Source organism: Aulostomus chinensis, chromosome 2, assembly GCF_037954235.1.
Source record: "Aulostomus chinensis isolate RoL2024-O1b breed Wild chromosome 2, RoL_Achi_v1.0, whole genome shotgun sequence".
In the NCBI taxonomy this organism is placed as follows: domain Eukaryota; kingdom Metazoa; phylum Chordata; class Actinopteri; order Syngnathiformes; family Aulostomidae; genus Aulostomus; species Aulostomus chinensis.
In genome coordinates this window covers 30,697,309-30,721,812 of record NC_141321.1, presented here as the reverse complement: position 1 = coordinate 30,721,812, position 24,504 = coordinate 30,697,309, and the positions used below count along the sequence as shown (strand labels likewise).

At 42.0% G+C, this 24,504-nt stretch overlaps 2 protein-coding genes across 6 annotated transcripts in view; both read left to right on the top strand.

The window, feature by feature from the left end:
- Positions 1-15: 15 nt before the first annotated feature.
- Positions 16-19,432, top strand: LOC147269717 (enhancer of mRNA-decapping protein 3-like). Of its 3 annotated transcripts, none has more exons than XM_086189684.1 (7): positions 16-135; positions 896-1,088; positions 1,621-1,802; positions 6,669-7,025; positions 15,749-15,902; positions 16,959-17,176; positions 18,227-19,432. In XM_086189684.1, exons 2-7 carry the CDS (start codon positions 925-927, stop codon positions 18,559-18,561), a joined length of 1,410 nt encoding a protein of 469 aa, XP_086045810.1. In that variant the 5' UTR covers positions 16-135; positions 896-924; the 3' UTR covers positions 18,562-19,432. The 3 variants fall into 3 exon arrangements, with proteins under 3 accessions (XP_086045810.1, XP_086045801.1, XP_086045820.1); XM_086189675.1 differs by having other exon boundaries at positions 16-241; XM_086189694.1 differs by having other exon boundaries at positions 31-121.
- Positions 19,433-22,477: 3,045 nt separating this feature from the next.
- Positions 22,478-24,504, top strand: part of cskl (c-src tyrosine kinase-like) — a 45,831-nt gene continuing 43,804 nt past the window's right edge. The window contains exon 1 of one of the 3 annotated variants that reach the window (XM_086189647.1): positions 22,478-22,770. The gene's annotated coding sequence lies outside the window, so the exon portion shown is untranslated. Of the gene's footprint in view, positions 22,771-22,798; positions 22,890-24,504 lie in introns of those variants that run through there. The other 2 variants (XM_086189652.1, XM_086189665.1) reach the window with 2 other exon arrangements.

Genomic DNA, 24,504 nt, shown 5'->3' with positions numbered 1-24,504 from the left:
CGATGACGGACGTGACGTCTCACAGTCGCCCGGAACAACGCTCAAACAACAGCTGGAGTCTTGGCTTTCTTTGACACCTTGCTTCAGATTTGATGATTAGGATTAACGCATCTGAAATCTGGTGATTCAACTCAGGTCGAGATTTTGATTTTAATTAGCTAACAAGTGTCACATCTTTACGTTCGTGCAGCCAGCTAAAAAGCAAACGAGCTGGCAACAGAAACAAAGCTAACGTTAGCTGGTAAGCTAGCCACCTCTGGCTAAATCTCTGCTAAACGCTGTAATTTAACTATGGTTTTACCTCTCCGTGATTCAGCACTTCTCTGTACCTATTATAGAACATTTTCCATCGCGTTTCAACGCCTAAGAGCATCCAACTCGCCAAACGTCCAAAATTGTAAACCTTAATGACGTTAGCTAGTTAGCATCTCCACGCTGCTTGGTTCGTGTTCGAGTCCAGTTTATCTGAGGGTTACTTTGATTCATAAAGTCCAAAAACATAACTCTTGTAACTTATGACGAGTTTCAAGCTGAGCTCGTTGTTGGAATGTAATTGTCATTTTGGCTTTCAGCAAAGTTGTTAAAGTTAGGTGTTGCAGGAGAGACGACCGAGCTAGAAGACCACACCGACAACGTTAACCACGCCACATTAGGGTTTTGTTCATATTTTGATGAGAAAAACTAACCATGTAAATATTTACTGCTATACATATGATCAGATCCCCATATCGTCAGTCTAAAAGTTCTTGAAAATGCCAAAGCTTAATGTAACTCGCACAGAATGCGACAACACCCATATCCCCTCGTTGGTTATGCTTCGTAACGCCAGAGACATGTCTCTGTTTGTCATCATTTCTGTTGTTTGATTATTTTATGACTTTTCTGTGTGTTGTAGGCTTAAACTGCAGGATCAGAGGAAGCAGAATGGCCACAGAGTGGTTGGGTAGTGTTGTGTCCATAAACTGTGGGCTGACTTTAGGAGTTTATCAGGGAGAGGTGTCATCTGTGGATCAGGCTGGCCAGACCATCTCACTGAGGCAACCCTATCACAATGGGGTCAGATGTCCTGTCCCCGAGGTCACGTTCAGGTAAGAAAGCACTTGAACACGTGTTCTTACCCAGTATTGTCCACCCATTTCCCTCTTGGTAGTTGCTCATAGACATAAATTGAGTTTCCTAGTTAGAACATATGCAGCATCGGTTACGTGTTTGGTGTTAGAGCCTATTGATATATCTCAGTGACATTTTAAGGACTGATTGGCCTGTGTGGCACTTTCATCAGTTGCGACCCAGGGACAAATCCCAGAATTTTCAACATTTGTCATCATTACACATGTGTAGATGTGCAGTTTTGTAATTCTGATCTATGACATTTTCTTAAGTGAAAGAAGAATCATTGTCCTGCCTTGCTGTCTATACATGCTCCCAAATACTGCCTGGTTTTGAACAATTTTTGGAGCGAGGTCCGGACAGAATAGCTGAAGTATAATATCTATAACAACATCTGATTGCATAGAGCTCACCTGCAAACCTGCATCTTAGATGTGAAAACATAAAGAAAGATGAGAAAACAAATAATTTTCCAGAAAATCAACAAACTTTGATCTGTTTTACTTTCAGTTCCATGGATATCAAGGAGCTGAAGTTCCTCGATATTCAGAATGAAGCCAGCAAGTGCAGCTCCGCTGCAACAGACGCCACCTTCAGACCCACAGGACTCCACAGTCAGAGCAACAATAACGCCCACCCTTATGCAAGCGGCCATCATTCCAGCACTGCTCCAGTCACCATTTTACGCAGAGGTTGGTGCCATATCATGGGTGGGGATACCAGAGTGAAATATGTCATTTCACAATGCCAAAAAGTAATGCCGATGTGGAAACTCTCATGATCCCTCATTAGTGGTTTGTCATAACATGTCATTTTGTCAGGTTGGAGAAGCATTATGGTAAAGGTCAACACATTGAATATCTGGTAAACTGCTAAAGCTCTTGTAGTGTTTTAATTAATAAGAAATATAGGGAGCTCGATCAGGAGTATCACTGACCTTTCTCCTACTTACTGTAGAGGAATCAGGTTACATTTAACAACACAGGGAGTGATGGAGATGGAAGTGTTGGCTCAGGGTTCGTGCCGTGTGCAAGCCTGAAAGAACGACGTTTACTATTTCATTTTTTTACCTGCCAGAAGAGCCTGATTTTATTTTGCTTAATCATCGTGAAACTGCCTTCTCAAATTGCCACGTCAGTGAAGAGCATCATAGTTGTGCTTCCTATTTTGGGAGTCATGAGTGACATGCAGCGATTTATTTTTAGGCTGTACAGTTACTGTTTTTAAATAATAGTGAATAGATCCTGTTCATCAGCGGCAGGAAACACGAAATGCTCGGGATTTTCATGTATTACTCAGTTCCGATGCTGAAGATGAGCCAGACATGCAAAGTCATTCAGCGTCATAAGAAGTACTTCATAATTATCAAAGTAAAGAAATCTTTATTTAAAACAGGTGACAAAAAAATAATGAACATAAACAAACAGGTAAAGAAAGAATATAAAGCATATAAAGAATGTAGCCAAAGAAATGGTACTTATTTGAACAAGAAAAAGCAATGATGAATAATCCCCTCTTTTTATTCATTTCATCATAAGTGATTATACAGTTTTACAAATGATACATTTTATTTTAAAGCCAGTAAATTTTCATTCATGTTCATAGATTAGAAAAATGCAGGAAGAAAGATCAAGGTGCGACTGAATCCCCTCAACTTTTTCATTTGCACATTTCAGAGAAAAATGTAGAAACTGTTTCCAGGTATCAGATTATTATGATTTTTAAGTTTAGTCTGATTTCATCCGTGTTATGAGGTTCTGTTTATTATTGCTGACTTCGATGTGACCGTCTGCAGTCTAAACAATTAATGACGTGATGGGGAGGACAAAGTAACAGGAAAAATGAGGAATCTAAGACAATGTAATGCAGCCCTGCACAGTAGCCCCAGCCCATACATACCGATTTGGACTGATATTGTTCTATATAATAATGTTTACAGTATATTTATTGTTATTCAACTCTGTCATACATTTTTTGTACCAAGGAGCTTTATTGGTGGTAAGTGTCTCACAGTTGTCACTGTTGAGGGTCAACTTGTGACCACATGTACAGATGCAGGAGGGTGAGAGTCAATCTACCCAAACATGCATTCATTTAGACGGTATATAACAATAACAGTAGTTCTGGTACTTGATGTACACATGCATGCAGACAAAGTGTCTGAGAAATAGTACTATGAGTAGTCAGCAGGGTAACTGTGACGTACTTTAAACTTTACTGTATGTTCTTTATTTCTGAAATGTTTCTGTTCTTTACATCCATATTTTTGTGGCATGTGGCAAGATTGGCTTTTCAGATTTTAATGTGATTTATTAATACTTTTAAACAGCTAAAATGCTTAAAATTTTTTTAAGAGTAATTACTTCAACGATATGACAAATAACCACAGAATTTGACACGTGGACAGTGTCTTTTCTCTGGCCCCAAGTTGTAGCTGTAAAAATCAGAATGTGCAACTCAACCGTCCTGATAAGATAAGGGTCAAAAACAGTATTTCCACTCGTCACCGTCCAGTCAGCAGGAAGTGTGTGTGTGGACAGCTCTGTGGCCTCTGCCGGAATCTGTGAAAGTCACTTCGCTTTCACACTCAGGATCGCCAAACAATGGAGGAGTCAGAGGTCACTGGAATTGGCCAGTGGACACTCTCATATTCTAATTTTGTGAAAATGGCTTCTGTTTTTCTTGAGTGTTGAAGAAGAAACTTGCATAATGTGAAACAGGTGTCTTTTTTTTCCTTTTCTAGGATCAGTGACAGTTCAGTTTTTCATTTTTGTCCCATATTTTCCCCAGACTCCATTGCTACTCCCTCCAGTTCTTATTCAGAAGGCTGATTATGGCACCTAAAACTGTCTCACTATGACTCCCCCTAAGATTCCCATAGCGTGCTAAAGGCTTGTACCAAAGTTCCTCTTTACAATATGTGTGTGACTAAGATCAATAAACATTCCCCCTCCCTCTCCGTGTCTGCTTCTAAAGAGAAGGTTATGCAAAGCCTGGCTTTCGTGCCTTCGTACCCTCTTGTCCTCTCTCTCCCCCTTCCCCTCTCTCTCTCTCCCTCCTGCACAGCACAGGAAACCAGCCCCCCTCCCCGACAGGAAGCCATGTTGTCCCAGTGTGCTCGGAAGGCCAAAATGATATCAGTTGTGGAGGCAATGTTTACCTTTTGAGTTTTTATTTTAATCTCAAGCTCTCAGGCTGGTGGCCAGGGAGCTAATGCCCAAATTGCATGGGGCCAGCGTGCTGAGTGGCTTGGGCAGGGCTGGTCCTTTCACACGCAATGCCATGCTCCCAAGAAGCGCCCAGCCACAAAGAAGGGAAAGCAGGGTGGGCCCCTGCTTACTCCAGATTCCAGAAATGGTCTCTGCTACTCGCCTTCCTGGGAGACTTTTAGGGGAATTTCTCAACTTTTTGTGAATGATGCATCGGCCTGCAAAAGCTGACCCAAACAAATCTGACCAAAAGGAATTTTAGAAGAGGAGTGTAAACTTTGCCCCTATGAAAAGTGTTCCAGTATGCAGCAAGCCAGTGTTGTTCCATGAACCCCTGCACCCAAAAACATTTTGATGTTTTGTCGTCAGTTATTGATTTGCTTTGGCTTTAACTTCCACCACATCGTGTGTAGATATTGACTGTTAATATTCAGTTTCCCTTTCCCTGTTCTAGTCCTGTGTTGAGTGGCCCCTGAAGTTTTATGTCTGAGCGTCAACTGAGCCTTGCATCCAAACACATTTATCCCTGGTGGCCTTTTTGCTTTTCACACTGTCAAACTTGTATTAGCAGAATTAGCCACCTTTGAGAGCAACGGTCCATAGTAAATATGCATGAATTTTTTTTCTTTAATAGATTTAAAAAAGAATATTTTCTAGGTCTGGAACTGCCTATAAATGTTTGAAACTTGAAAGGGGAAATTGAATGTCAACGTTTAAATGACAAGAGTGGATCATGTAAGAATAACAATAACTTGTTTCCAGTGCAGTACTGTGTTTTGTAGGAATTGGATTTTTTTTTTTCATAAACTGGAATTCAGTTTGAAAAGTTTGTGGTCTGTGTATTTTTGTGCTAATATGTGCTGGTTAGTCTAAACTGAAGTCAGGAGAGTCTGCTGTCAGACTGTGTACACTACCTGCTATTCATTAGCCTGTTTGACTTGGAGCTTTGCCCAGGTCACTCAGATTTGTTGATTCACAGCATGACAAAACACTTCCTTATAAATAATGACATTGTTGCCTGTGATATAAAGACGCTAGCTTTTATCACCGTTCACACAGGTGAATGCTGATCACCTGAGGACCCCCCCCCCCCCAACATGTCCCAATAATGGAATTGTCATAGATTAGAATTGATACATGTGTTTCACACGAGTATAGCGCTCAGACAGAAGTTGAGCACATTCATGTTCTTTTGTCCAAACAGTGGTGAAAACACGGATGACTTGTTGACAAGCCAACTCGCAGGGGGGAAAACTAGAGAATCGGTCCCGTCTGTCACTCTAGCAGAGGTTGCGAAGCTGTATTGTGGTTTTGAGTCAGGTCTCAAATGAGTTCATAGATGGTAAGTGGCTTTGTATCAGTGCTGGTGTACGATGACTGAGCCTCCCAATGTCTCGCGTGAGAGTCCAGAGCACCTTAGCTGTCACACTGACAGTAGCGTGCGACTGTGCCTCACTGTCTCTTGGTTAGCGTGAGAGCTCAGGATGGTTGGGGTTGAAGGCCAGGTTTTTCCGGTTTTTCTATTTTCCTCCTTTTTTGTTCTTCGTTCATTTTGTTTTTTCGTTGTTGCTTACATGTATGTAAACTTTATTGAGTATGGCACGGTCGGTCATTTTAATTTTTTTGTGTGAGCCGTGTTTTGTTTTTTAACTGTGAGAGGACAAGACAGTGTCCATTCATAGTTAAATAAAATTACATGCTTGAATATGAAACTCCTGAGTGCAAGGACTCACTGTGTATAAAGGTCACCATTAACTACCCTACAAGGGGCGGCAGTATGATAGTAACTGTTTTAAGGGGGGGTTGAGATGTGATTTTAGCGCAGAGATGGACTGTGTGTTTGGGGCTTGGTTAAAGTCTTCTGGTAGCCTGGAGATAGAATCTCTTCCATCCTTGGTTTAGAAGATAAAGTCTCAGGGACCCATCCTGAAATTGCATGCCATTAATTTTGTGTTTACATACAAAGATTCTCAGAGTTCTACGTCGTAAAATTCCCCTCTGGATTAGATTTCTGTCACTGTAGCTCAATGTCCCTTGAACCAAACACCCCTTGTCCGTATGATTGCATTTTGCTCTTGGATTTATTATTTCACTGTCTGTGGTAAAAGACATGGTGGTATGTGTGTTAAATTATCTCGAAAATACCTCTTTTTATAGTATACCTGCAGTTCCGCCCTAATCCGTAGTAACATTGGCAGTAGCTTGCAGTGTTGTTTGATGCAGAATCAAAAGAAAGAGCATTTGTTGTTTTCTTGTTTCAGTTGGATTTCGACAACGTCAACGTTTTTCAGATTGATTTCATAATGATTGAGGCATCGCTGTTTTCTATCTTATTGTCTTTGTGTACAGGGTCATCCAACAGCAGGGGGACAGCGCTGGACACATCACGGAAAAACTGTGTCAAGAACGGAGGTGCTGGGGGGCTGATGAGACCAAAAGATACCGAGTGCTTTGGAGACAGGACAGATGAGGATCTGGACACTGACTTTGACTTTGAGGGAAACCTGGCTCTCTTTGATAAAGCTGCCGTCTTCTCCCAGATGGATGGAATTAATAGTCGCGCCATCAACAGGGCACAGCGTCTCAGCGCACTGGCTGGACAGAAGCCCCTGTCCTACCGGCATGATGAGAATATTCTGGAGGGCAAGCCTGTCATATACCGGCGGATAACTGTGCCTCAGCATGGGGGCAAAGAGTACTGTACTGGTAAGATCATAGCGTGTGTGCCAACTCGTACTCTCATGTGTTGGGGATTGGTGGGTGCTCTACATGACCTGCTATATTTAAGAATTCCAGGGTCTTTATGACAGAAATGTCATAACGTGTTGACCCTATCGTATGTCTTTAGTAACCATGGTAGTCAAGGTGATAACCTTGTTTAGGATGAATGCCGTAAGTCAGTGTTCCTGTCCTCACGTCGACGTAGCATAACAAGCTAGATGTTAGGATCCATTCAATGTCTTAAACTTGAATGGATCCTAACATCTAGCTTGTTGAGGTGATAAAAGTAGTGTTGGTTGCTCCGTAAGAGGTTTACAAATTTGACAACTGATGTTTGATTTTTGGCATGATTTTGATTTTGATGTTTGATGTTTGAATTTCTACACCTGGTAGAAAGGAGTAAGATGACCAAGGATATATCTCGGATATTCAAAGTTTGTTTTGGTTTATGTTATACAAAGTTTGGGTGCATCCTATTACCTATTCTTTCTGGCATAATGAAGAAAAGAAGTTTCTGTGAATCTCCAGTTCCCTAATACTAGTAATAATAGTGGTGTCAATCCATATGGCAGGAAACTGAAAACTATATAAGCTTAATTTTCCAAGAACAGTATTTCTGTGAATATTTGATGCCAGCTGAAACACACATTGTTAACTCTTCAACAGAAAGCATTAACTGTGTAATATTTAAAAGAATCCTTCTGACGTACCAGATTTGTCGTTGAGAATAATGCTTCTGAAAATGCATTGTGTTCTTGGACACTTTACACCTTCGGTGCCCTGTTGATTTAGACATTGACAGAGCCTAGTCGGATAGTAAAAACAGGTATTTTCATAGCGTATATCTTCCCTTTGAAGCAAGATTATCTGACCTGGCAGCCTCTGCTCTGTGTGTGTGTGTGTGTGTGTGTGTGTGTGTGTGTGTGTGTGTGTGTGTGTGTGTGTGAGAGAGAGTGAGAGAGTGATTGAGACGCTTTCCGTGCAATATTGGTAGAAAAGCACATTTCCTCTACACACTTGATACCCTCTCACTTGCTCTCCCAAAGTGCAGTTCACTACACATATGAGTACACACATCTGAATCAGGCTCTCCAGACATGAAGACAATTTTACCCGGCCAGCTCCTGGTTACAAAATCCATGTTATGTTTGATTGAGTCCACTTGTAACTCGAGAAGGTCACAAATGTTGGGAACCTCTGCTGAGAAGGGCTGATGCTGAAGTGGTCAGGGAAGTGTACTAAATGGGAGGAGATTCGGGTGTTTGTGACCAAATAACGAAATAATCACAATGTGCTCTGTGTATCTTGTCCTGCCTCCTGTGCGGCACATTGTACCGAGGTACCACGCCTCTCCTAGACCAGTGTATTTCCAGCAGCTCAGAATGCATCTGACATGAACAACCCTCTGTTGGGTGCGACATGTGAGAAAGGAGGTGGCACGGTGGTGCAGTGGTCAACACTGTCACCTCACAGCAAGAAGGTTCTAGGTTTCAGCCCAGGCTGGAGCATGGGTTCTTTCTGTGTGAGTCTCCATGTTCTCCCTGTGCCTGTGTGGGTTCTCTCCTGGTACTCCAGCTTCCTCACTCAGTCCAAAGACATCAAGAGGGGACGAGGTTAATTGGATACTCTAAATTGACAGTAGACGTGGCTGTGAGTGTGAATGGTTGTCTCTCTATGTGTGTTGGCCCTGAGATGGACTGGTGACCCGTCCAGGGGGAACCTCGCCTTTTGCCTGAAGGCTGCTTGGATAGCCTCCAGCCCCCCGCAACCCTTAACAGGATATGCAGAAGAAAACCGATGGATGGATGGATGTGAGAAAGGGCAGCTCTGGACGTTGGCCAGACCTGACCCTTTGGGTTTCCAATGGGAGAAGGGCTCAAGATTGTTAACTGTACATTTGTCCTGATTTAACATCAGGAGATAGTTCACGCCGTGTCTCTAGTACCAGGAAAATCCTTGAGATAACATCTAGTCTCTCTGGGACATTTTATCAGTAAGCATGTCAGCTGTGTGAACACAGTGTTTGTTTAGGACAGTGTTATTTTTTGTTGTTGTTTTCGCCATGTTTCATCTCAGGCTAGGAGTGTCCGTCTGTTCATGTAAGAAGTTTTTACCCCTCTTTAAATTCATTGTAGCTCTTTTAGGCTACTCTGGAAACATCCCATTTGAGCCTTTGTTTTACACGTGATATGGAGCAGTAAACAGGCTCTCAGCACTAGGTGGAATGTGCTGCGATGTCTCTTTCTACCGAACACAATGAGGAAAAACAACATGAATGATAAAGAGGGTCCCACAGTGGGCACAATGCCCCTCCCCGGCCAGAGAGAGGTCACCCTGTGCCATGCTGACTGGAATCATATCCTCCTGGTTACTGTTTAGCATGAGGGTGACTTTTGACCACCCTGTGCAATGATGAAGCTGTCCTTTCTCACACTTCATCTCACTCTGGGAGCCCGTGAGTTACATAACTGGTTAATAGACACATGATCAGTAAATAACATGCTAGCACAGGCCCTGGAGTCAAAGGTGTGAGAGAAACGCCTCTATCTTTATATAATTTGAGTAGGCATAAACCACAGTAGTGAGAAGATGGAGGGATGGTGTATCATTTTGTATTGCTGTTGTGTAATAGCTATCAAGATCAAACGCCACCGTTTTCAGCTCTCAATAGAGAATTGGTGTTGCTCGTTGGTGATATAAGTATTTAGCAATAAATAGTTTGCACATTGACGTTAAAGAAAAGCCAAACTTTTGCTTTTTTGGATGTTTCCCTCGAGATTATTGCTTCTCTGTAAAATATAATTGTTTTTTTTCCGCTCTCACTGTTTGCCAAAGTGTAATAAGGTGACTGCTACGAGACTGATAAAAGATGCACATTGTTGCAATTTCTCTCCCAGGCTGTGAAGGTGTCAGAGATGGTGTTTCCAGTATGCAACTGTCCATCTGATTGTGGTGACACTTAGCAGGAGCAGCTGCCTGCTGTTAAGCAAACAGCTACCAAGCAGAGCCTCCTTTTCTTTCTGTGCAGGCAGCTCTGCTTCCCAGGGCTGTCATCATAATCCCCATCCTCTGTACTCTGTAATTAGCATGCCGCTGTACAGCCTTACATAAACAGCACCTCTCAAGCAGGAACAAACCACAGAGCTGTTGACCCAGAATCGTTGCCAGTAAACAGATAAATCAACATTAGAGGAAAAGGAAAAACAAGGTGCCAGACTCAATGTTAGAGTTTCTGTAACACACTTTTAACTGGGTCTGTTCCTATAGATCCTTGACAATGTGAAAGACTGTACGTTTACGGTTTACTCTTGTGTGATCGGCTCCAGCTGTGTGCAAGAAACTATTCTGGGCAAACAAGCCAGGCTGTAATACAAATTGCAACCAAAAGAACTACAAGCTTAGTTTCCTGGGTTCCTTTTATTTATTTGTGTTTTGTCACAATGGAGAGAGCCGGATCTAAACAAATTTTGAGGAATCACAAACTTTTTTTATCCCGTCTGACCTTGTGACCCTGTGGGACCTGGGTCATTGTAGTGAGCTGAGGTAAAGAGAAGGTGAGCACTGGAGTTTGGGAAACTCTGGGTTGATGTATTTCTCTGTGGTTGTGATTCATTTAGATCTTCATGTAAATGACCTGACAAAAGCACTGCGACTGCTAAGAGTGTGTTGGACCATACTGTGAAAGAACAAAAGAATCACACACACAGCACTGAACCTGACAAATACTGCACTATTAAGATAACCATAATAACGGCGGTTTTGCAAAAATGATAAAAATCAAGACAATAAATCTGATACATCACAATATGTGTAGAACTGAAGAGGAAATACCCCTTAAAAAGCAGAAAAGATGTACTCACGTTAGATGCTGGTGTCAGTTTCAAAGAGTTTTACAACCGAGATGAGAACCATGTGCTGTAAAGTACCGAATCTTAGCTTAAAGCCACTTGAACAACTTGACAAAATGATGGCAGGCAAGTTGCTTCATAGGACCAGCTGTGACAAAAGGATTGATATTTGGTGCCAGTATATAAACATATCATGCAAGGAATTATCAGAATTATATAGTGGTATCAATCTAATATTTAGTGGGGTTTGCATCTGATAAAGTTTTTTAAAGTTTCTTATTAATAAGTTTTATTAATATAACAGTGTTGCTTCACTTATATTAACATTTATTGAACTTTCATGCACTCTATCTGCAGTGCACTTTGAATTTTTTTTATTGTCCAAAGGTCATCCAAAAAAAAAAAAATCTTTCTAAAGTAAAATAATGAATAGAAACTAATGTTTTCGCCCATTCATAACATTTATCAACTGATTACATCATCTCCTTGTTTCTGAGAGAGAATGAACATTTGTAAACCAACAGAAGTAAAGAACAAAATCAGTCAGTGCAGTCTTGTTTATTCCAAGCGATGCTGATTAACTGATAAACGTTGCCAATCGATTTGCCATTAAATAGTTAATTAAGTACAATATTCAGATGATATGCATTCTATCTGAACGTAGGAGCAAAATGTTGCAGGTTGAGTAGAAATGACAGGGAGTGCACAGGATTCTTTGTTCTCTATTATGACAGTGAGATTTTTTTTTGTTTTAATCTTTCAGAATCTTTCAGTTCTTTCAGGAACTTTGTCATCTAAAGTTTCCAGCCACAATAATAGTAGCTGGAATAAAAAAAGAAACCTCAAGAAAAGTGTTTTTGGTTGTTTTTTTTTTTGATTGAAAGGGGATTTGTCAGCATGATTGTGCAGAAATCCTCAGCATTGGGCTTTCAACAAGATAGAGCCAAAACGATAACAAGGAATAATGTGGATTACTGCATTAAACATCTCTGCTCTGCCCTGATAACCTGCTGCCCCCTCCAGCTACCACCTCCGCAGTTCAGTGCATTTCAGATCTTACGGTGCAGAAGAGAGGGACGGAACAGTCTTGTCGATCCCTCTCTATGAAAGCACAAGTCTTAGTCACACATGGCCCACATCCAGCCAGCGTGTATTGCTTTCAGTCCTGTCGGTTCTCTTGTCATGCTTGAAGGATTGCTTCCAGCTCAGTTTATTTTAGTGCAGCGACATACTCACGGCTACCCGGTTTAGCTAGTTGACTGATGGCATTGTTTGTGAACCACATTGAGAATCAGTGTGAATGAAGAGGTGTGATTGAGGAGGGGTGAGGGGTGGTTTTGGTAGTGGAGAGTTATGAAGAAGTACACCTGGTGGGATAGTTGAAAAGTAATTAGTGCATACTTGTACAACTGCTGCTTCCTCTCAGTGTGGCACTCGGGGCGGCAGTTTGCATGACAAGAAGCAGTTGACTTGTGCTTATCACTCACGTGTAGACTGGCATGTTCCACATTTTTCTGCCCGCTAAAATGTTACGGGTCTTTGTTACCATATCAGTACATAGTGAATAGTGGGAGGGGAGCAGGGCCAGCCTTAAGATAAATGAGAATTCAGTCATGCACGGCTCAGTGTCCGTGTTTATTTGCAATTATCCTGCGCATGAGGGTGTGTATGTGTGTGTACGTTGCGTGGCTGTATGTGTATCACTCGGCCCATGTTGCATGCGAGGGTGAAAAGAGTTGCGTATGTGTTTAAACATCAGCTTGTTGTGTGTTGCAAGATGAGGTGTGTGCTAGCATGCACACACGCGTAGTGCGTTTGTGTGTGTCTGAATGTGTGCACGCTCACAAGGCCATCAAGTTCTCAGCTACCAGGCCAGAGATCTGTAGGAGGCCATTAAAGACTTAACTGGCTCCCAGCAGCTTTATTTATCAAAGGGATCCTGAGCTGTGTAGTTCCCCCAGCTTGACTTTCATTACCCTTCTAATGTGCCTCAGGCAGGAGACCGCCAGGGATTAATACAGGCTCTTTAAAGGTTTCCTCACACTTCAGTTTGTACAATGACAAAGGGCTGAATTGTTGTTATGTAATACCATAATTCAAGAGATACTCAAGAGAACAGTTATTACAAGGGTATGTGACTGGACATGACAGGACACTTGAAAACAGAGATTAAGAGTTTTCCTTAAAAGAGAAATGACTTCTCAAGACAAGGTGACTTGTCTACTGGCGCTCGTCATTCCCAAAACCCACTGAAAATATAAAAGATGAGTCACTAGACGCCTGAAGCTGGATCCTCAATACAGGATAATTGAATCAAATTGGGATCTGATTCACACATCACGAAAAATTATGGGTGCATTACTGATTCAAGGCTGATGGTCCAATAGTGTGAGGGGTGTAGAGACACCATCATGCTCCTGTACACCCTACGACCTGGAATCACGAATTGAAACATATGAAATCCTGTTGTTTGTAAGGAACAATGATGGAATATTGAGCAGATATGAGCTTCGTTTGAGACCAACAACAAAAACTTTATACCTGACTGACCGCACAGCTTCTACTGTAAAATATGTTCTGCATTCGATGCTCATTCCATCTTTTTCTTCTGTGTGTTTGTATGTGCGTGTGTGTGTGTGTGTCTGTCTGTCCGTCTGTCTGACTGTCTTACAATTAAATGTCAAAAGTCGGTGTAAATCTGTCATCATGTCTGCCGTCTCCTTTATTTTCAAAATCAGTTAAGATTGGAAATTCTAGTGTGCACCAGGCATTACCTGCCTGCATCTGACTAATACTTGACAAGTATAGTTTGGAATATTTAAATTAGCAACAAAAAGAAATTGAATAACTTGACCTCTGTGGACTACAACACTATAAGCCAAAGAGCAATTGTCCTCCCCAAAAAATTCTCCAAAACCATGAATATGCCCTCACTTTTCCCACCTGTACGCGGTTTCTCATACAACCTCTCATCCATCGTTTGACAGCACAAGGTCAAGTGTTGTGTTCAAGGGTTCTTGAGGACAGAGAGCGAAAATAGTTTCATCCTCCCCTGTTTTGGCAGCTGGTGTGGGGATATACTGTAAAGCATTCATGAGCCTGCCTCTTCTCTGTTATGAAAGCTGCCACTGCCTTATCTGGCTATTTTTGCGAGTGTTGCTAGTGCTAGAAAGGGTGATTTACTCAGTTTTAGCAGTGTCCTCAATTGGTGGATGTTTTGTGTATTTGTCTGGAAAACACAGGTTGTTTTAGTTTTTAACATCCGGGCAACTGTGACTGTTCATACAGTCTTCAGTGCACTGAACTGGTCATAGTGGTTGTAAACCATTGAAGCGCTTGACACTTTTTGCATCATAAGTTGAACATTATGACCACCCTAAAAGAAGACCTGGCTAAAAAATTGTTTTGACAGTTTTACAGTCATCGTACTTGCGTGAATTTAAATGAAGAAACTAAGTTGAATCCGCCACCATCTAACCTCCATGTTTAGTTCCTCCCGTCTCTCAGCACAAGCCGTTGGGATACCGGTGCAGGTGTTCATATGCACATAACGTTTGTCCCCCTTTTTGTCATGCTAACCCACAGGTGTGTTTTGACTGAGACAGCAGACACTGTGGGCGGTCCAGCTCAGTTGAGCCCTGTCCCAGACCTAAGGGTTGGGGTTTGGTCAGGGGTGGTGGTACGTGTGAACCCTGGGCCCACGGGGAATAGGCGTCTCACTCAGGCTGCTCTCATGTTTTTCATATTTTGTAAAGGCTGCCAATCTTCCTTTTGTTGCTTAGACAGCAGTGACAATCAGGAGAGGAAATAGAGAATCTTCCGTGATGGGAACAAGATCCGGTCCTGAGTTGGAGGAAGGGCTTTTTCCCCAGGGAATGAGCTCCTTGCATGAGGGTTTGTGCTGCTCACACATAACTACCACCCCCTGAGAACCTGGAGGGGTGTTTATCTGTCGACCGTTTGTCCTTATCTTAGGGGTAAGGTTTCTGGGTTTTACTCCAGTTGTTTTTCAAGGTGCACTGATGAAGATAAATGGCTAAGTGACCTAGTGCTGAGGGGAATGTATGACAAATCAGGTCTAACTTAAGAAAAATTGTTCCTTTGGGTATCTTAGTCTCTGGAACTTTGTCAGCAGTATCATTGGAAGCAAGAATGTAGGCACAAATGTGTACAGTTGTGCTCCAGCCTTCAACACCAACCATGATGGTGTGTTTTTTTCTATTCTCAAGAAAGAGTTCTTGAATTTTAGGGAATGTACTGCCTTCTAGTAGTTACCTCTGTCTGAGTCAGTTTAGGGTATCCTTGGACTACACGTATCAATAAGCAAGTCATTGATCGGCTGTAGTGGAGGAATGTTAGTGACAATTTGTTGTGAGGTGCAGGTGTCCGACCACTTTGAGATTTTGCGTGAAAAAAATACTCGATATTTGTGATAAAGAGATGCATTTTTTGTTCTTGCAGTGATACCTCAAATTTAACATTTAACTTTACCACTGAAGGTGATGAACATCAGCAGACTGAACGGTAACATCACTTCCCATATTGCAATAACTAGAGTGAACTTTACTTGTCATGTGATGTACCGTTATTTTGGGGGTTTTTTTGGTCTGATGCTGGCACACATATTACAGAGTTAGACGCCAATCTTTTTGTAATGATCCCTCAAACGACGGTATGAAAAACTTATGACAAGAGTTTTTCCAATTTATGAATGAAATGTTTGGTCCAATTCAAAATGATGAACTTCAGTGGGAATTTAGTTATTTCACATTACCTACGGATTGCTTTCTGCTGTGGGATTTCAAAATACAGATCATTACTGTTTCCATGTTCTGTCTTCTCCTCATGTGTTCTCTGCAGACTCAGGCCTGGTGGTTCCAAGTGTTCCCTATGAGCTCTATAAGCGCCTGCTAGCTGCTGCAGAGCGCTGGGGGCTGTCTCTTGAGCGCAGGCTGGAGACCATAGGTGTTTGCTCCAGTCAGATGGCTCTCATGCTGCTGGGTGGGCCAAACAGGTGAGGATACCACTGTGGGCTCCGTGGGGCCGTCAGAGTTCTTGATGAATATTTCGTTTTATAGTCCTTAGAGATGCCCAATGTTCTATATTGATGTCATGTTTTTCAGTTTCCATGGCAATCATCTTTACTACTTTGCTTTCTACATGAGTAGGATGATGTTAACGTTCACCCCCAGGGCTCGTTTTCTGATAAAAGCAGTGCCACAAGCAGTCACACAGCAAGGTCTAGATTCTACACCTTGCTGCTTCACTTTTTTTTCGGATGTTCTAAAATCCAAAAAGAGAGTGAAGCAGCCCTGCTTAGTCTTGTTTACTTGCACTTCTACTGGCGGTGTTCTCTGACTAAAGAGTGACACTCACAGAGGCTCATATAACTGACACGTTCGCAGATTTAAAACAGCGTGTCTCCAATTTACACGGGAGCCACGGTGAGCTCTGATCGAGAGAGAAGTTTTGTGTCGTAGCACCAAGGTCCCAGACACTGGAGTGGTGATCCGCTCTGTCACTGATGGCCAGTCCATTATACAAGCCACTCAGGCCATATTCCAAAAATACACAAAATACTGCATTCAGAGCTGGGGGGACATTTTAAAACTGACTTTAATCGATACTTCACCCAAAAAGTGAATCATGAGCCAGTGGGTAGATTTAAAACACAGTCAGTCTTGGCATATTAGGTTTGAATTTGAATTAGATTGCATCAATATTTTTAATACACTTTTTTTCTGTTTATGTTTTTTTCTGCCACATATCCACACAAGAAGGGCAATTTGAGATTCAGTAACCCATTAAAGAACACATAAGCATGTAAGTAGCTGGGAAATGAACCGCCACCCTCAGGATCTCTGGAGAACCTGCTCTACCAGCTGTCCATGCTTTGTGCCTGTGTGATGGAGGGGTCTTGCCCATGTGAGACATGTTTCATTGTTATAGTGAGGAGGATTTCTGCAAGTCATCATCAGTACTGTAGGAATGATCCCAGATTTTTCACCTGGGGGACGACGACTGTATTTGGTTTTGAGGATCCACTTAATAATTTCTTGAATGCCCCCAGGCTCACTCCACAAAATGACCATCAGAGGCCCATTGTGGTGATTCTGTGTGGCCCCCACATCCAGGGTGCACAGGGCATCAGCTGTGGTAGACACTTAGCCAACCATGAAGTGGAGGTCGTCCTGTTCTTGCCCAGCGTCGCCAAGATGCACGAGTCAGTCACCAATGAGGTCACCCTTTACGGCAAGACCGGAAGCAAGCAGGTGGCCAATGTCAAAGGTAGAACACACCAGCAGGGAATGTTTCTGTGAAAGATCATGATCTCTACAGAACATGACACTGATGGAACAGACGGAGCTGGAGTCATTGATACATGCTCAAACTTACGATGATACATGTAAAAATCATTCTGTGAATATCTGAGAGGTTCAGCACATTCACTGCTGTTGGAGCAGAACAACACAGATAAGTGTTGCCCTCTAGTGGAGGAACCCCGTAATAGACCTGAGATCACCAACCTTTTCCAACTCTGTCACCTGCCTGCACCGAGGCTGGAACAGTTTATGTTGTCTTATACTTTAAAACCTGTTTGTTACACCATGTCAAGTCACCAGCTAAACAAATCCTTCCCTCATTCAGTACACAGGCGTTTTATAGTTTATGTTATTTGGTTGTTGTTTTGAAGGAAGACATAACATAACAGGAATTCATTTTTGTAGAAATCGGCATTATTTTGATCTGTTTATTGCAATCAAATTACAGCAAAATTGAAGTTGCAAGCAGCCATGTAGCGGCTGTCTGTGCTTGGCAGCGACTCAACTGCTGCTCATTGTGAATCTCTTTTCACTGCGCTCTTTATTTTGACTGCCAGACAGGACTTCCGGTAGGGTTCTCTCAGTCAAGGCTGATGGTGAGAAGGGACTTTATCTGTAGAACCTGGAGCTGTCTCTATGATCTACGATTGACAGGTCGGCGACCGCCCTTCGAGGCGCCCCGCGTAGTCTGGTCACACTGACTCGTGTTTTTTTGAAAGCACACTTATAACAGAATGCTTCATGGTGTCATTGCTACAGGATATTTGATGACATTTTGCACTCGTAAGTTAAGATTGCATTCTTCAATGTGAAAGTACAGGCCAATTGGTTTTGAAAACACAAGCACAAGTTACGTAGACAAGTGCTCTGATGGACCATGATTTTTTTCGGTGGTGCAGGTCTCAGAACCTCTGTCATTTTTGTCAAAGTTCCTTTAACATGCCCCTAAATATGTATCCTCTTGTGTCTTTTCAAGCCCTGCATCCGACAGTTGTGTGTTTTTCCTCTCTTTCAGACCTGCCTGTGACCCCCGTTGACCTGGTCATCACCTGCCTGGATTGCCACGAGAACCTACTGTTGAGGGAGCAGTCCTGGTACCAGTCTGCCGCTGAGTGGGCCAATCAGAACCGGGCTCCCGTCATCAGCATTGATCCTCCAGTCAGCAAGCAGCATCAGACCGTCGAGGCCAAGTGGACCCTCTCTTTGGGCCTCCCACTACCTTTGGCTGAAAAGGAGAGCGGAGTCTACCTCTGTGACATTGGCATTCCCAAGCTGATTTTCAAGGAAGTTGGAATCAGCTACCACTCACCCTTTGGATGTAAATTTGTCATCCCCCTACACCCGGCATAACGCAGAACCAAGCAGTGTCTGGTCAAGGCGTATGCAGCTTTGAGGTCACCGTCTGGCGCTCTGAACTGTGAACGGGTTGTAGGTGAAACTGCCACACGTTTGCGTGCGACACCTCTTGTTTTTGAAGAGGAAAGGTTTCCTGTTCTACGCCGTGTTTTGATAAGGGCTCCATGACAATGTGAATATGTTTACAAAATGCTGACCACTGTGAGTCTATCTGTGACCTTTGACCCTGTGACCAGTCAACACAGTTCCTGTTTCCTCCTTTAGATTGCAGTCTGGTTCTGAACTCATGACCCTGCACTCAGCTCAGCTGAGTGGTATCTGCCAACGTAAACCTATCATGTGTTGATATCCTCTCGCTCTACTTTAGTGCATTCTTTTTTTACTCTTAGAGACAGTAAGTGCATTTAGTCTAAATATGGTTGTTACATAGTTACTAAAGAGATATTGCACAGAATCTGTGTATGTATTTATTTTTCAAGCAGATCTCAGGAATAATACAAAAGCAAATACTTTATTTTTTCATTTTGATTGCACCAGATGGCAGTCTTTCTGCACTCTTGAGTTTCTTCTAACAGTTCCTTTTGATGTGTCACAAAAGGTTTGTGGATTGGGAATTTGAAGCACGTTCAGGCCGTGAAAAATGTTGAGCGTTTTTTTACTGGGATTAAACTTTGTTAAGTGTGTCTAAACTTAATTATTTGATATTTTCATGTCTTTTCAGTTGGGATAACAACAACAACAGCTAACTTTTTCTATTTTGGTCAGCTTGGTAGAGTTGTAAAGTTTTTGGAATATTTAATTCCAAGTTGGAAACCTATCATGGTAATTATGGGAATATATGGGAATAAACAGGACATTTGGGGGACATTGACATCACCTGTATTGCCTTGTGATACACAGACATGAATAGGTACATTTGTATTTTCATAAGCAGTCAAACAAACAATATCACATATTTTTGATAATATCCATATATTCCTCATGCCCCCTCCCCAAAAACAGTCCCAATCAGAATGTAAAAATAAATAAATAATATTAATTCAAGCTTCTAAAGCTTCCTCAAATTCAGAATTCCCATAATCATTATGGGAGGTTTTCCAGCTCTTTTTGGTTGGAAAAAAAGGCAAAGTAAAAATTTCCAGGCTTAACTTCCCTGTGAATAGTTTCCAGAAATTTAACAGAACCCCCAGCCCCTCACCCTTACAGCTCGGCCGGGTAAAATTTACAGGAATGCAAAATAATTTTTGGACAAGCAGCAATGCACTTTTTTTTTCAAGTCACCGCGTCAGAAACACAGCGCGAACGCAAGCTTCTCAACAGCTGTCTCACGACTTGTGTTTACGCCGCCCTGGCCAAGGGCGATGGAGTGGTGGTCAGTCGACGTCGGAGTCATTATACTTGCTGCTCTGCCGATCAGAAGAATTTGTTGATTATTGCGGTAAACACGTGCGATTGATGACTCCTCAAGGAAACTTAACAATTCCATGTCTTAGCACCCAGAGAGCTTTCCCAGATCACAAGCTGACGGACTCGGACTCGGACTCGGACTCGGAACAGGATAGAAGCGCTCTTTCTGTTTTAGAGCGCAGCCGGTTTATCAGCTGATAATGCCTTTCACTGGTGGATCAGTATTTGCATTTGTTTTGGCCCTGTGTGCCAACATCAACTTTTTAAATGGAACATAAAAGTAGGTGCTAACTGAAAATTTAAGTGACTTAACTTATTTAGAACCCCCCCCCCCAAAAAAAAACCCCACTCATTTTCTGTAAAATAACCTCCCAACACTGGAAGGTTTTCTGAAAAAACTGAATTTGTCATTATCCACTGAAACTTGAATTTCTCAGCTTCTGTGGCATAAAAGTATATAATAAATACCAGGGAAAACAAAATCTCAGACTTTTGGCGTGTCTTTTAAAAATGACTGGCTTTTGAGCTAATTTTCATGAGATATTTTTTGCATCAGGTTTAAATGAGATAAACAGCAAACTTCTGGCTCAGAGTGTGAGAACTAAAGCATCTCAGGAGCCGGCAGCCTGACTGTGCTCTCAGAATTACTTTTCCTCCTCCAGTGCAGAGAAGACAAAGTGAAACCCTTTAATTATGATCAAGACTGCGATAGAACATCCGTAATGATGGTCTTTAACAAACGAGCTTTCATTTGTTAATGACTTGCAAAGCTGAATTTCCGAGTCATCGACATCTTATGATCTATGACTGTGAGGGAGATGATCCAGGGTTAAATATATCGAATTTACTGCTGGAAGGTTTTTAGCTGACATTTTTCACAAGTGTTGTGTTTGGAAGCAGATAAAAAAAATGAGGCCTGAACAGGTAATTGTGAAAACAATTACCTGTGAAAATGAAGCCATCTGTGTTTTTCTGAAACAACAGACATTTTTGCCAAAAAAAACAATTTAGCTAATAAACTTTAACACAAGCCCCAAATTGTGAATGATCTTTATATGCAAAAGAGATGTTAGGAAATACTTAAGATTGTGTTTAACCTTCATGTCTTTGCATCAAAAGACCTGAAATAACGTAAGGCTGCACAAACTATTCTGGTAAAGCAGCCTAGTGAAGGACAGTCAGGAAGCACTTAACCGTGTCATATTTCAGAAGGGATTGTTGCTATTTTGTATTGGACAGTGACGGTGCTTTTGTACAAACATTTGAAAATAAAAGTCGTGCATTATTTTTTTTTTATATATATATATATATAATTTTTGAAAAGCTTTTGGTTTGTCCATCTTACTGTCAGAATTCAGAATTACTGGCTTGATTCTCACCTCAATGCCAAGAAAGAACCCAGACATCAGGGTGGAACCTTTGAATGATTTCTCATTTTTTTGAAAGGGAAGCTGAATGATCCTATTAAAGTATCGAATATCAATAAATATTATTGGAAGAGAAGTATGTAAAACAATATGTACCTTCAACAATGTATGACAGATAATGGGCTATAACTGGACAAAAGTGCAGAAATTGGAAATGTGACCCCCCCCCCCCCAAAAAAAAAGCCTTACATTGAAATGGTAACCATAATATGTTTACATGTTTATGTGCATATAGATGTACATCTATATGCACAGAGAAAAGATCAATTGAACATGAATGTGCATAAATGTATGTGTGAATATAATTAATGATAATTACTGGGTGAATAACTGTACATTATGCCCAGTTAGAGGTCACGTCAGAGTTGTATCCTTAAGTACAGTGTCAAGGTACTTCAGTACTTGAGTATGTGCATTTTTAGGGGATTTTATTTTACAACAGTTCTAAGGAATATTGTCATTTTCACCCCCAATACATTTACCTGAACTCATCAATTACTGTGAGGATAAACAGTTGGCATAGAAAATACTGGTCAGTGTGTTTTACACAATCAGAGCAACAAAACTGGAACACACAGCACTTACAGGTGACCATTAGAGGTCAGTAGTTCCAGGACAGAAATCCTCCCAAGCTCTGGAATACATAAATGTATATGGAATATGTACTTTTACTTTTGATACTCAAGTAAGTTATCAGTTTGCTGCCTTTCCAAGGTTGAATGGACAGCAGAATACCACTGTGTTTGGGTATTTGTACTTCCTCCATCGCTGTGTCCAGTCCATACTGGCAGATGAGTCCTTTCACCGGAGGCTCTTGAATCCCTGATGTGGCCCCAGTTCGCTGCATTCCTCCGCTGTTGTTGGTGTGTTACAACATACATCCGTCCTGTATGCCGTGATATCGGTCGGTCTGGGGCTCAGCAGGAAGCGCAGGCGGGCAAACGTCTTCGGACAGCAGCTGTAACAAGTCTGACATCGGTTGACGCTCCCACTTGTTGGCCACACGGCTGCGCTCGCGCACCGCAGGCCCTGGAGCTGTCCGGTTCCCCGTTGGCGCATGCGCATTTCCGCCGACTTGAATGGAGACCATTTCCTCCAGCAGCAGGCCTCGCAAAGCTCCGCCACACACCACCACACTACATATACACACATACAGACATACACACACACACACACATACCCACTTACACACGCGCGAATGAACACATATGCAGACAGAGCACGGACAAACGTCAAAGCAAAGCCACGTTTGGGATCTTAACGCTGAAAAAAAAAAACCTGGATGCCCCCCGACCGCAGGAGTCCTCCTAATGGGTCATCATCGCTAATTAGCTGGAACATCTGTTCGACAGCACAGCGGTATCTTTGGGTGAGTAACGTTAGCCCACAGCGGAGTCACTGTTTTGTCTCGTTGTGTTGCTCCTACTGGTGCAACCTTTTAGCACGGAGAGCTTCAGAATGGTGCCTCGGAGAGGTCATTGTTAGGTTGTATGTCCTTTTTTTTCTCTTTACAGTTTGGGTTTACTTTTTATTCACCCGTGTCTTTACGGCGTAGTAATATGATAAGCGGTTGTCGCTGAACTGAGCTAATGTTTAAACCTGTTTGTTAGCGTTAGCTGCTAGTTAATGTACTAGTGTGACGCCATGAGATCCATTTTCGGACACGATTCGTTCCCCCTCGTTCTTTCAGTACATTAACTGATTCTGACGGCAAAGCAGCAAGGCCACTAACAACAAACGCAATTTTTAAATGATGTTTTGTCGTTTGATAATGTTACTCAAATATCCCAGTCTAGGACGTTGGTGCTATTGTGCTCAAGACCCCCTGGTCACCTCCTTTTTGGTTCTCTGGTTCCATAATCGGACGAGGGGGACGGTGTTAACACATTGTGGTCTACTTTAGCTTTTACTTTGTCTGTTTACTGTTTGACTACTGTTGTTGCTGGCCAGTGTGATTTATGAGAAATACCAGTATAGGACATAAAATCAAACGGCAGCGTGCAGCTATGTGTTCTTTGTACATTAACATTGTGTTTAAGATGCAATATAACTGGTTGGGTAGGTGATTGTCCATTTGAGGATTGTGACTTTGCTCATATTTTAAACTGGTTTAAAAAAAATGAAAATTGAAGTATGCATGTGTAATTTGTGGGACAAAAAGCTCCGGGGAATTACCCCTGTCCGATAATGGACCTATTGATGTTAGCCTCCTCTGTGCTGCACTTCAACACAGGGCTGGAGCTCAGTCACCTCTTTGATCTGAGGAAACACTGTTCTCCCTCATCTGGAAGGATATTGCGTTGATGTCCTGTGTCATTTGTCCCATATACTGACGTACCACTGTCCTTAGTGCCAAAAACAAATATTAGTAGCGTTGCCATGATGCACTCAAATGTGGAAGTTTTTTTTATCTAAAACATGGTCTTTTAAATATTTCTTGATTCAGATCAGTTTTTACTCTTGGTCTCTTTGCATCCATGGCCTTGTTTACTAGTTCCTTCCTCTGTGGTTTGTGCTAACTGTCTGAATGATATGTCGAAATGTACATACCTTTGCAAGCTGTGGCACGACTGACAAAGGCAACGTAGGGTTTGTAGTGTATTGTTACTTTACATTGTGTTCCTGTGCTTGTGTGACATAAGACTGCCTCACAGCTGTATTTTCTTACACGCCTAATCATTCACAAGCTCGCTCTTGGCTCGTTTCCAGGGCGCCAATCTTATGATTACCATTTCATCTTGATGTTTGTGCTTGTTAGCTGACATGTTCCTGTTTTGTGGTTGCTCAAAATCTTAAATATAATCTGTCTAGATCCTACTGCTGCTCGACCTTATAGTCTAAATAGAGAACATGATGGGATAGATGATTACGTCTTATTGTTCAATTAAGTGCTTGTATCTACTTTGCTTTCACTCTACACAAAAACCGCTCGTACCTGTATTTAAGGGTTTTTGTGTACGTTTATAAAGAGTTCTGTACTTGAAAACAAAAATGTTTTCGAGGGGAGGTGTCATGTTTTTGTCTTTTGCTATCTGGAATATTGGTATCTCCATTTGATGTCCACCACCTTGCTGATGATTAGGGCTGCAGAGTGTGGATGAAT